This window comes from Trachemys scripta, chromosome 5 (assembly GCF_013100865.1).
Source record: "Trachemys scripta elegans isolate TJP31775 chromosome 5, CAS_Tse_1.0, whole genome shotgun sequence".
Classification (NCBI taxonomy): Eukaryota; Metazoa; Chordata; order Testudines; family Emydidae; genus Trachemys; species Trachemys scripta.
The window spans coordinates 23,601,160-23,614,700 of NC_048302.1; the positions used below are offsets into that span (position 1 = coordinate 23,601,160).

The 13,541-nt window shown below is 41.5% G+C and overlaps 1 protein-coding gene across 7 annotated transcripts in view; it reads right to left on the reverse strand.

The window, feature by feature from the left end:
* AFF1 (AF4/FMR2 family member 1) overlaps window positions 1-13,541 on the reverse strand; it is a 170,827-nt gene that overhangs the window by 103,559 nt on the left and 53,727 nt on the right. Inside the window, exon 1 of one of the 7 annotated variants that reach the window (XM_034770709.1) lies at window positions 7,615-7,638. The exons of the other annotated variants lie outside the window; for them this stretch is intronic. Coding sequence (XP_034626600.1) covers window positions 7,615-7,619 — 5 coding nt within the window. The 5' untranslated portion in view covers window positions 7,620-7,638. Of the gene's footprint in view, window positions 1-7,614; window positions 7,639-13,541 lie in introns of those variants that run through there. 7 annotated transcript variants of the gene reach the window in all.

A 13,541-nucleotide genomic window follows, 5' to 3' on the forward strand; every position in this document is an offset into this window, starting at 1 on the left:
GTTCTGATACATGTGCATTAAATACGAGTCTTTCAAAAATGTCTCAAATGAAATTAAGAGCATTTTGTAAAAATAAAACCAAACAACATACATTTCATCTCCACCACTGCCTCTTATCTATAACATCATAAAATAAAATAAAAATTAAAAAATGAAAAAGCACACAGCAGGACAAAAAAATTTCAAAAAGGATGTTGAAAATTCATAAGACATTGAGATTGGAAAAAAAAGAAAAAAAAAGCTGATGAGTTATTTTCATTTGCTCCCCACCCCCACAATATAATCCACAGTCACTAGTGAGTTGTCAACGCTTAGCATTTTAAAATTTCTGATCTAGAATGTGATATTGTACGATTAACAAAATCAAGTCTAGAAATTAATGGTTTAAAAAAAGAGCAGAAACTAGAAACAATGAAAAGCTAACAAAATTCAGCATACGATTTATGATCTTGTAAACTGCATTCTACTAAATATATAGTAGGACATCCAAGTGGATTTGGCACATCTTTCTGTAATTCCCAGAAGGGAAAATAGAATTCCATATTCCAATAAAGTTGCTTTCCTCATAGATTCAGGAGGTATTTAAATGAAGAAAAAACCTCCACTTTCTGCCTCCATTCACACTTGTTATAACCACCTAATTAAAAAGAGCATCAATTCCTTCCCATCTGCATACTGATAGTGAGTGTAAAACAACATCTTAAATTCTGTTTGTTGCAAAAACACCACTTGTAATGTGTCTAAAGACCTTTTCTATCTCTGAACCTTCCCTGCCCCCGACCCATGAATTTAAAAAGAAAAAGAAAAAGAAAAAAAGCCAAATACAAAGATACAGCAGGGAAGAAAGGAAAAAAGCCCAAACTAAGTTTTTGTGATGACACCAATTTCAGCAGAACACAAACATGTCTGCTCTGGAATAGTCTGGCTGATGTGAGTATTCTCACATGTACTGGTCTACCAGGATCTGCTAAATGAGGTTAGTCATGCATTATTACTAAATGCCATTTACTGCTGTCATGGAAACTATTGGCCCAGACCGTTGACTAGGCACAGCTGACTACCCACTTGTCCTGTGTACTCTGATTTGCTTTTTAATGAACCTGATCTACTCTCTTGCTCACTTTTTAAACCAATCCACCAACCCTCATTCAGGGTTAACAGAGGCGTATTTTCCTCTCATTTAAGTCCACAAAAGCAGATACATTTTTAAACGAGAAGGAGGTGAGTGCGTTGGTATCCATTAGCTTCAAGTTTGGAATTTTCCAACTACATGGCCAATTAGAAGTAAGGTCTCCTCTATACACAAACTAGAGCCAAACACTAAGATTGGTTTTAATTCACACCTTTGTCTATTTCTGTGCACATCTGTGGACATTATTTCAGACTAACACCCTATTTCAAATTAAATTAAGTCTGTGTTTTACCAATTTAGATAATTGAAAAACAGAGGCCACTCTAAATCCAAAATAAGAGCATTCACACAGATTTACACAGAAATAATTAAAGGTGTGAATTAAAACAATGTAGTTATTTTGATTCCAGTTCATGTGTAGAGAAGTACTCAGGCCAACATTTTCAAAGAATGATTATCGGAGCCCAATTTGAGACATTATAAAAAGGTGCTTGATTTTCATAACGCACCAAGGATCTAACCTCTGATTATCAAATCCTTTTTAAAAGATATTTTGGGTAGGGCACCTTCAAATTACTAACCAGATTTGAAAATCTTGGCATTAACACTGCACTGTAACCACGTCTGCGAGACATGGGCTTGTAGACTCTGTTTCCTGAGTTTGCACCTGAGCGTCCAAGCGGCATTGTAAACCTAGGCTTACAATTGCTGGACCCCAGACTCATAGCCATGTTAATGTGTCCATACTGCACTGGGCAGACCTTCTGACTCAAGTCTGCAGCTTGAGCTGTATCCATACTGTAAAATGACGGGGCTTGGACCCGAGTCACAGCACAACTCAGGTCCTAACCCACCCTCCAGAAGGGTCCTAGGACCTGGGTCCTGAGCGCTTACTGACCCAAGTCAAACTGATAGGCATGTGAACGGAAGGGAGGCTTGGGCTCCAAATTAAACCAGAGCCTGGGCTTCATGTGCAGTGTGGACATACCCAGAGAGACCATAATTCTACTACCATAAGGCAACACTGGGAGCTGGTGACCCCATATACATTCCCAAATCTAGACAGAGGGGCAAACCTGACACAGATGTCACAAAACATCTAGAGCCTTATATCCATTGCAAGACAGACTTCTAGCGCTATTCTTGATTTCCTCCCAGGGGGAGGATTAGGCCCCAGAAGTTTTCAAAAAGATCCAGCCACTTTACAGGGAAGCCTATCCCTGAAGCATGCACCTACTAAAGATAGCCAGCCTTTTTCTGTGTTCTGGAGGCGTGTCTAGCTTGGGTATTTCAAAAGCGTCTACCACCTTGTTATCTAAGTAGAGCGGGCTGGAAACTAGAATTCCCATTAGACAGTAAAGTCCGAAATTTCAAAAGAGTTCCAGAAGGAAAAAAAAAGAAAGAAAAAAAAAAAACCTAAACATTTCAAGTTTTTCCTACACAAAGAGAATTCCAAAATTTAGTTTTGAAAAGACAACATGACATTTTAGTGAAAGACCTTTTTGAAATGTTTCCAAGGTCCCCTGATCCATCCAGCATCCCGACATCTTGGACAATACAGGAGCCAGAGCTCCCAAGGAGCTCAATGCCTGGGAATGCCAATTCTGGTTCAGTCTGCAGTAGCCCAGCCTGCCAAGGAGCTACAAGTTGCCTAGGTTGCCAAGGAGCTGAGACTGGGCTCACCATACCTCAGTTTCCTCATCTATAAAATGGGAAAACTGATATGAGAATGACTCCTTTGTCAAGTACTTTGAGACCTACTGATGAAAAGGGCTAGGTATTATTTATTAATAATATTTATTATTATCATTATTAAAGGCACAAAACCATTACAGCCTTGTGTATGCTAAGCTTTCTCACTCATAATTTCACAGTTGCCACCAATTCAGGCTTAAAAGTTTACCACTTGAACTATACCAGTATAGTTAAGCAGCAAACCCTGCCTCCGCTAAGGTAAAGGCACTTATACCCCAGCATAGCTTATTTCACTTCAGGAACCTTAATAAGCTGTAATCAGTATGAAGGTATGTCTACACTATGAAGTTAGATCGAATTTATAGAAGTCGATTTTTTAGAAATCGATTTTATACAGTCGATTGTGTGTGTCCCCACTTAAGACCATTAACTCAGCGGAGTGCGTCCACAGTACTGAGGCTAGCGTCGACTTCCGGAGCATTGCACTGTGGTAGCTATCCCACAACTCCTACAGTCTCCGCTGCCTATTGGAATTCTGGGTTGAGATCCCAATGCCAGATGGGTCAAAAACACTGTCGCGGGTGGTTGTGGGTACATGTCATCAGACCCCCACTTCCTCCCTCCCTCCGTGAAAGCAGCGGCAGGCAATCATTTCGAGCCTTTTTTCCTGGGTTACCTGTGCAGACGCCATACCATGGCAAGCATGGAGTCCGCTCAGCTCACCGTCACCATACTCTCCTGGGTGCTGGCAGACGTGGTACTGCATTGCTACACAGCAGTAGCTCATTGCCTTTTGGCAGCAGACGGTGCATTACGATCAGGGCCGGCTCCAGGGTTTTGGCCGCCCCAAGCAGCCAAACAAAACCAAAAAAAAGCCGCGATCGCAATCTGCAGTGGCAATTCAGTGGGAGGTCCTTCACTCCGAGCAGGAGTGAGGGACTGTCCGCCAAATTGCCGCCGAACAGCTGGACGTGCCGCCCCTCTCCGAAGTGGCCGCCCCAAGCACCTGCTTGGTAAGCTGGTGCCTGGAGCCGGCCCTGATTACGATCAGTAGCCATCGTCGTCCTCTCCCTCTTTTAGCCGACGTCAGTGAGGTCAGTCAGGGGCGCCTGGGCAGACATGGGTGCTCCTGGCAGACCTCAGTGAGGTCTGCCAGGGGCGCCTGGACATAAATGGGAGTGACTCCAGATCACTCTCTTTTTAACTTTAGTCTCCTGGAGATTCAGTCGTACTGAACCGTCTTCTGGTGAGCAACCAGGAGACAACGATGGCTAACAGTCATACTGCACCGTCTGCTGCCAGCCTAAGATGTACAAGAGAGATGGAGTGGATCAAAACAAGAAAGAGACCAGATTTGTTTTGTATTCATTTGCTCCCCCATCCCTCCCTCCATGAAATCAATGGCCGACAGTCGTTTCGGTGAGGTCTGTCAGGGGCACCTTGAAAAGTTGAATGGAGAGTCAGTCCTGCCTGGAATAGTGGGGAGAGGGATAGCTCATTGTTTTGAGCATTGGCCTGCTAAACCCAGGGTTTTGAGTTCAATCCTTTAGGGGGCCATTCTGTGTAACAGTTGTGTGCGTTTCTCCTTGATGCAAACCCACCCCCTTTGTTGATTTTAATTCCCTGTAAGCCAACCCTGTAAGCCATTTCATCAGTCGACCCTCCCTCGGCACTGCTGCGGGTCCCTGTTATAGCCTCTGTCCTTCATGCCCTTGGAGATTTTTTCAAATGTTTGGGCATTTTGTCTTTTGGAACGGAGTTCTGATAGCACGGATTCGTCTCCCCTTACAGCAATCAGATCCCGTCCCTCCCATTCGATCCATGCTGGAGCTCTTTTGCGATTTTGGGACTCCATCATGGTCATCTCTGCTGATGAGATCTGCACTCACCTGCAGATTGCCACGCTGGCCAAACAGGAAATGAGATTCAAAAGTTTGCGGGTCTTTCCCTGCTACCTTCCCGCAGTGCATCTGAGTTGAGAGTGCTGTCCAGAGCAGTCACAATGGAGCACTCTGGGATAGCTCCCGGAGGCCAATACCATCGAATTGCGACCACACTACTCCAAATTCAACCCGGCAAGGTCGATATCAGCACTAATCCCCTTGTCGGGGGAGGAGTACAGAAATCGATTTTAAGAGCCCTTTAAGTCGGAAAAAACAGCTTCGTCGTGTGGACAGGTGCAGGGTGTAATGCTGCTAAATTCGACCTAAACTCATAGTATAGACCAGGGCTAAGGCACCTCGATACTGGTATAACTGTGTCTACGCTAGGGCTTTTACCTGCACTGCTTGGTTGGCAAAAGCAAAAAACAAAAAACCAGACAGTTACACTGGTAAAATGTAAGTGGAAACCTGACCTTTGTTTTCATGAGTGGAAGCAATAGTGCAGATAGGGCACTAGCTGCTCTTGGTCATTTTAGCACAGTGTTTTATACGCCTACCCTGAACAAACTGAGATGATGGGGTTGCTTTTAACACTGGCGGCTGCCTGGACGTCTTACTACACTAGCCTTCCTTCTGTTTCCACCATTGTTGGAGCTCAACTCTTGGTACCAATGGTGGTAAATTTGGGGCAAAAAGCCTCATGTAGACATCCTAACTTATATCACCCATTTCTGTTTAAAACAGAGTTTAAGCATGTATCACTTATGGAGTCAGACTCCGTTAATATTATAATCCTCAAAGCATCATTTCAGAGGTTCATACGTGACTATGCAACCCGTAACAGTAACAGCTGAGAGCATCCCAGATTGATAAAAACAAGAGGGAGTGGAGAGAGTTACATCCTCAACTCTTTCCTGTCAAGTATCGGGGTAGTCGTGTTAGTCTGTACCCACAAAAACAACAAGGAGTCCGGCGGCACCTTAAAGACTAACAGATTCTGCGCATCCTGAACAAGGAAAAAGGAGACAACCACAAAAAATAATCTTTCCCACTTTTAACTGCATTCAGGATCTGCTGCTGGCTGCCAAAAGGGATTACTCCAGCAGCAGGGAAGGGGGTGGAGAAAGGCTACAAGAAAACACACAAACACAAAACGCATAAACGTGCAGTTTCCCTTCAGCACATGCAGCAACTCTTCCTCCAAAAGATTAGGAGGGAACGTTTCCTTTTAGTACAACTGCAGGAAATCACAAACTTATTGAAGCTTTTTTCTCATTAAAGATTACCTTTTTTTTCCCATGAGAAGCTGATTACTAATGTTTCTCAAGATCACAACATGCTTATTTTTAATTGAAGTCTCAGTATGTTACAAAAAGAGAGCGCACAAGAAGTGCACAGGACACATTAATCAGACATGACCCCAACTCCACTCCCATGGAAGTCTTGATGCACAAATTCCCATTGAGGTCTATAGGAACAGGATCAGAGCCACAGATTTTTTTTTCTTTAAAGGGCTATTTTATTTATCATCCCGCCATTAAAAAAAATTAAGCTTGGTAAAATGTGCCACAGGAAGTTACCACTAAACACATACCATACACAGTGTGGGACTCAAAAGGCAAACTGCTTTGGTTATGCAGTGTTAAAGTGATTGCAAGCCAGGGATTTGAAAACAAGACACTTAACAGATACTAAAATCATCAGCAGGCTTTCTCCACTCCCCCCCAGCCCCACACACACACCCTTTTTTTTTTTCCCTTTCTTTTTTTAAAGAGACACCATAATCAAATCTAGACTTGCAGGATATTTTTACTTTTATTTCACTCCTTCAGGCATTGCCAATGTAGAGATTGGTATTATTTCAATTGGTATTTTGAACAGCTGCAAATCATCGCTGATACACCTCTACCCCGATATAACGCGACCCGATATAACATGAATTCGGATATAACGCGGTAAAGCAGCGCTCCAGCGGATCAAAGCAAGTTCAATATAACACGGTTTCACCTATAACACGGAAAGATTTTTTGGCTCCCAAGGACAGCGTTGTATCGAGGTAGAGGTGTATTTCATCTGCAATGGATATTTTGTACTACTAGTAAAATATTTTTGTTAGAAGAACTTTTTCAATTTAAGGAACTGTATCATCATCAATCAGAGCTCACTGAAATTTTCAAAATTTTGATTTTTTGACTGCAAAAAAAAAAAAAAGGATGATTTTTTTCTGCCATTTTTAAACAGCTCTACTATTTGCAGTACAGCAGCTCTTAGAAACCCCGACCAAGGTACCTGTTGGGCAGTACCTCAGTGGTGCATGAAAGAATCCCTTTACAAACATTTATGGACTAAAGCATCATACAACACAAAAAGAAGAACAGGAGTACTTGTGGCACCTTAGAGACTAACAAATTTATTGGAGCATAAGCTTTCGTGGACTACAGCCCACTTTGATATGCATCCGAAGAAGTGGGCTGTAGTCCACGAAAGCTTATGCTCTAATAAATTTGTTAGTCTCTAAGGTGCCACAAGTACTCCTGTTCTTCTTTTTGCGGATACAGACTAACACAGCTGTTACTCTGAAACTTGTCATACAACACAGTATCCAATACTGCTGCGTAAGTCTCCTAACTAACAAAAAGCATGTGAAAAATTAACACTGAGAAACATTTAGCAAGTTTCAAATATACATTTCCTCAGACTATGTTGAGATAAAAGAACATCGGGGGTTGGGACAGGCAGCAGAGAGTAGCCATTTTTATAAGTAAAAATAAGTTTGATTTGAAAACAGTTCTAATGCCAAATTAAATATCTACCCACCTTACTACTTTTTAGACTAGATTTTGGAGGGAGGAGTGGATTGGGGCGGGGGGGAGAAAAAAAGAGAGAGAGAGAAAAAAAACTTACCACATATTAACTTCCTGATGTTATCCCCGCATTTAAAATATGTTTATTACTGAATACTGGAAAGGTTTCAGTTTCTTTTCAGCACGCGCTACTGTTTGTTATGGGCTTGATTCTGGAAGGGGCTGAGAGCCCTCAACACCCATTTACTTCAAATCGCAATTTGGGCACTCAGCTCCTTGTATAATTTGACCAGCCCCCCACAGGATTGGACCATATACCGGAGTGATCAGGCAGATAAGCTTCTAAAAAGCTACAGCATCGTGCTTTATCAACAAGCAGAAAATTAAACAAAAACCTCCCTTCACAATTAAAGAAACTCCCATACACAACCCAGCAATCCCACCCTCTACCCAGTGCACTTGGCAATGTGAAGTATTAGCATAATGAGGAGACGTGATTATGAAAATCCAGAAAGTCCGCTACTGTAGATGTATAAAATCTAAGCATCATATACAAGGTAATTGCCCCACATCCTGAGGACACTGACTGTAGTGTGAACACATTTAAAAACATAGATGCACAGATGCATTTTAAAATCATTTAGAACCTGGATTAGCCTGGACGTTTGTTAGTGGTAAGGCACAAATGCCAGAATCCAAGAGCTCACAGTCAGAGCCATCTTTGAATAACAATTGTATACAAATATGGCTCGGAGCATTAAAAAGAAGCTATAGCAATTGTTTATATGTGTCTGTACTTGTCAGCTTAATTCTGTGCCTGCAACAATAATACTTCCACAAGTATTTTTTAGCTGTGAAGCTAAAAAAAACCCAAACAAACCAAAAGAGACACCTTTTCATGATGATGCTATCATAAACAAAATCCCAAAGAAATCTAAAAGTTCATTGTCTCTTCAACAATAGAACTGAGTCTGGGAAGGTGTTAATTAATAATTATGCAAGGAACATGAATGCTGCCATTCTCTGTGCTAAAGGAAATGCTCTCAGGAGGGTGTCTAAGAAGATATGCATATGTGAAGTATAATTAAAGGAAAACAGACAAAGTTTTACTTCCTTCTGCATGTGAACAATGATAAATTTAAGGTTGGGTTTGATAGGGACGGGACTAGAACAAGAGCAAACTTGAAAAAATTGCCAAATCATCAAGTATATATATTGACACATACAGACAGACACACACCCATGTCTCTTGAGGACAAACAACCCTGGGGATGCAACAGAACCAGTGTCTTTCAACTGCACAGCCCGGACACATGCCAGGGGATTCCTAATCACATGCATGACACACAGCACAGATTCATACGGGCTCCATGCCCCAGAGCACGTAAGCGCTTTGAGGTGGGGAGAGGAAAGAAAAGTGGATCTGCAACTCAGCAGTATGCCATTTGTTCAGCATCTGTAGAAGGGCTCATGCAAAGGAGAGGCTATTGGAACTTGAGACTGCAGTATCCACAGAATAGCCTCTCTACGGCTCCACAGCCAAGTACACAGAGGACAGAGAATTGGTGAAGGAGTTTTCCTTCCTAGGCTCCCACTGTCTCCTTGCAAACCTTCTCTGTGCACAGAGCAGCTACCAGGATTGGTTGGCTGGCTGGGGTATGAATTTCAGTTTCTGTGGTTTAAATGTTAATGAATTTTATATGAAAGAGGAACCTGCGCCTCTTGTCACTTTGCCAACTTTAACTCAAATAGAATTAGCCAGTATCTATCCTAGTCTCTGGGCTGGTCTACACTGGTGGTGGTGGTGGTGGGGGTGTCGATTAAGATACGCAACTTCAGCTATGGGAATAGCGTAGCTGAAGTCAATTTATCTTATTTCGACTTACCTCCCGTCCTCAGGGCGCGGGATCGACGCTCCCCCATCGACTCCCGCTATCGCCATTCGCCCTGGTGGAGTTCTGGAGTCGACAGGAGCGCGTTCGGGGATCGATATATCGCGTCTAGATGAGATGTAATATATTGATCCCCAATAGATCGATTACTACCCGCCAATTTGGTGGGTAGTCTGGACGTACCCTCTGAGGGGAAACGATGGGGGGCCTGCTGCTGTGCTGGAAGAGGTGGCAAAGAGCATTCGGAAGCAGCTCTGCTGAAATAATTGAACTTTCCCAAGTATGACAATTTCTACAAAAGTGCAACTACTTATAGAATTACATTCTATTGTTAGGTTTCAGAGTAGCAGCCGTGTTAGTCTGTATCCGCAAAAAGAACAGGAATACTTGTGGCACCTCAGAGACTAACATTTATTTGAGCATAAACTTTTGTGAATCCTCACACCTTCTTGTCAAACTGTCTGAAATGGGCTATCTTGATTATCACTACAAAAGTTTTTTCTCTTAATTAATTAGCCTCTTAGATTTGGAGGGCAACTCCCACCTTTTCATGTTCTCTGTATGTATATACATATGATATCCTTATTAAATGTTCCATTCTATGCATCCGATGGAGTGGGCTGTAGCCCACAAAAGCTTATGCTCAAATAAATTTGTTAGTCTGTAAGGTGCCACAAGTACTCCTGTTCTTATTCCATTGTTAGGCAGTTGAGCTAATATTTTTCAACTCAAGTGCTTGAAGTTGCATTACACACACTCCCAGAATATAAAAACCTGGACTGAACCCAACTGATATTTTAACCAAGATCATCTCTGGTGAGACATTGCAACCTTGCTTCATCTGTGAAGAACCTTACAAGAGAAGCGGAATTCCCTGCTGAGTTACCTCTGCTCTAGCACTGACGGGATACTGAATCAGCACTGACCACCCCAAGACTTGTCCATACAAAGACCTAAAAAGCTGATCCAAGAAAGGCAAAGACAGAGAGACATTTACCCTTCAAATACATTAACATCACTCTCTCCTAGATCAAAGGCTGTTAGACGTAAACAGGAGGCCTTGGCATTATCAACAAACATTATGGGTGTAACCCCTTCCAGCACTATGTAAATTTTGAAAATGCTTGTAAATTAGGCTCTTCAGGAAAGAGTCTAGAATCAAATAAAAGGAAAGACCACAGATTTCACAATACATAAATGGCAAGTTTGCCAACCCTTTGCCTCTCACTTCACCCTACACCCCTCATCTGAGTCCTAGTTCACACTTCTCCCACATACTCCGGATGTCTCCTTTCAAATGGCCCCTCTTCCATGGAAACCTCTTCCTGAAGTAATTCACAAGACCACCACCTGTTCTTCCAAGTCTCTTCTCAAAACCTACTCCTGCGATCAAATTTATAAAGCTAGTCATGGATATGTTAAGTTTTTTTTAAACTCTGTAACCTTCAGGACATGCCATTAATCACCCAAGTGACTACAGGATCATGGTTTCACTCTCTCTGTATTTGTCTCTCTCCTCTTCTTGCATTAACTTAGGGCCCAATTCTGGAAACTCCGTTTAAAGCACCACTTAACTCAAGAGATTTATGAGAGTGAACAGGAGTCTGGTTAGGGGCAACACTCGAGTTATACCTTGTCCTAACTGCAGTGAAGACCAGCCTTAGTTAGACATGTGTGCGCACCCACTAAATATAGCTTCACCATTACATTTTTAACTACTGTAAGCAAACTGGAACCACATTCCCTCTACAATAACTCACATTGCCTCTAATATTTTGCTGTCCTAGACACTTTTTTTGTACTATTGTAGTAGATGAACCACTTGAGAAATAAAATAGGGTATTTCTTTTTAAGGGGGTGCTGAAAAGAAGAGGGGTTGTTAGGAACTATGAAACTGTCCTTTATCTTATCAGTAAAAAAAATTCAAGGTTGAAAGAGAATTTTGAAAGCTAAAACATACTGCCTACTGGATCATTCTTGATCTAACAAATACATTTCACTATTTGTGTTAAGATGCTGATCTTACTAATACTTACGCATGTATTTAATGGAACTCATGTAAGGAACCCCATTTTACAGAAATGAGATAAAGGAATAAAAGGTATACAATGCAGAAACTGCTCCAGTATTTCTTATTTAAATAAAAGTTTTACAAACAGTCAGCAATCCCTTTCACATGACATCTAGATTAGAAAAAACAGGTCACAGTTTCAGATGGGTTACCTAGTAATGATTATAATTAGCTGTCCCTGGTAAAACATGACTTGCCCTGTCTACATTGGGCACAAAGTCCTGTTTAAATCATGTCAATTAGAATTAAAGAGACAGTCTCACAAGCACAAGACATTTATGTATATTTTTGCCAGGAAATCAAAAGTATGAGCTCTGAAGATCACAAAAAAACTGTTCAAATTTGAAGAGTATTTTGTTTATGTAGCTATTCAACACGTTCCACTATTTTCCCCTCCAAGATCCATATATGTATGCATGCGTGCGCACGCATACACGGTGGTCCTAATGCATAGGATTATTCTTAACGGAGTAAAAATATTAATCTTCTTTCTACAAACCCACCTCCAAAGAGAGGGGACCTCCATTTTGAACTTTCAGAGGAATAGAATGTGGATGATAAATACACCTAGAAAGTTTGTTAACCCATCCGCCCTTCCACTACAAATAATCTGAAACAGTTTCAGTTAGACATTTTGCCATGCAGAGAACCTGAAGAAAGCTGCAAATCAGCAAGCAACAGGAACTAGGATCAGAAAAAAGAGGCATGCAGTGACGGTGGAGAGGGAGAAGAAAGAACCTATTTATCAGTAAGCTGGCAGAACAGCTTTAGTTCCAATTACAACATTCACCATTTTATGACGACTCATTATATTCGGTATTTTCCTTTTCACCTCAAGCCATGCAATTTTAAAGGACAATCTCAAATTTCATTAGGAAAAAAATATTTTTAGGTCCCATGGTTACAGAGGAAAAATTTGAAAGCCTACACCCTAATGATCAAAAATAGGAAGGCAAATAAAAGGAACCCAAACATTATTATTTTTTAAAACCATTGTTTTTGAAGCTTGTGTCATGATTTTTGAACGCTTATGGTTGGGAACCCTGGCAAAGGAATTGTAAACAAATTAAATAATCTTTTACACTCTACTTCCATTTCTCTTTCCTCAAACAAGAAAAGGAGGAAAGAAGGCAGGGGCTTGGGTGGAAACATGCTCTTTACATCAGCATAAAAATCTTTATCAGTTTCATGGCTGAGTATCTAACGAATCTGCCACCTCTTAAAAGTACAATTTATTCCCTCTGTGAAAAAGCAACTCCAGCATTCAATCTAAATATTACAACATGAAATACATTCAAGACAACTTTGAGAGGAAGCAACCCCTGTGTCAGGTTCATTTCAAGCCCAACTAGAGCAAGTGAGCCTGAGCAAATGCAGGAGTACATAACATTCTGGTATTACATCACCAGTGTTAACAGAGTACACAGGTAGCTGAAAAATAGCTAACACCAGCATAACGTTTTACAGTACAACCTGATTTTGTGAAATGCTCACTGTGGCTAGAAAAAGTGTTAATTGTCTTCTAGCAAGAACCATGTTTAAGTGAGAATCATACTAACAGTGTCTGTGCAAGTGTGGACAGACCCATACTGAAGACTACTACTATATAAAGTACACTAGAACACTCCAGAGGCAATCTGATCTGAGGAACACTCAGTATTGTGTTTGTTTCCCCCCGACGTCATAGCATGGTTTGTATAGCAGAAAAATTGGACACCTACTATTAATCCAATTACATAATCGCATTCATTCCACCTCCCCAATTTGACACCTGATAAAAATTTCCCTCCTCCCAAGGGCCTATCACATTGCCACTGTAGTATCTGCAGGTAGGGTGGGAAGAGCAAAGTGAGGAGGGGGGGTGAGGGGGGGGAGGATTCCTTCACTCCCCTTCATCTCCAGAGCTTTACATTTACTGATATTGAATGAGAGAAGCTAGGATATAAAGCTACACCTGCCCAAAACAGGTTTCAGAGTAGCAGCCGCGTTAGTCTGTATCCGCAAAAAGAAGAACAGGAGTACTTGTGGCACCTTAGAGACTAACAAATTTATTAGAGCATAAGC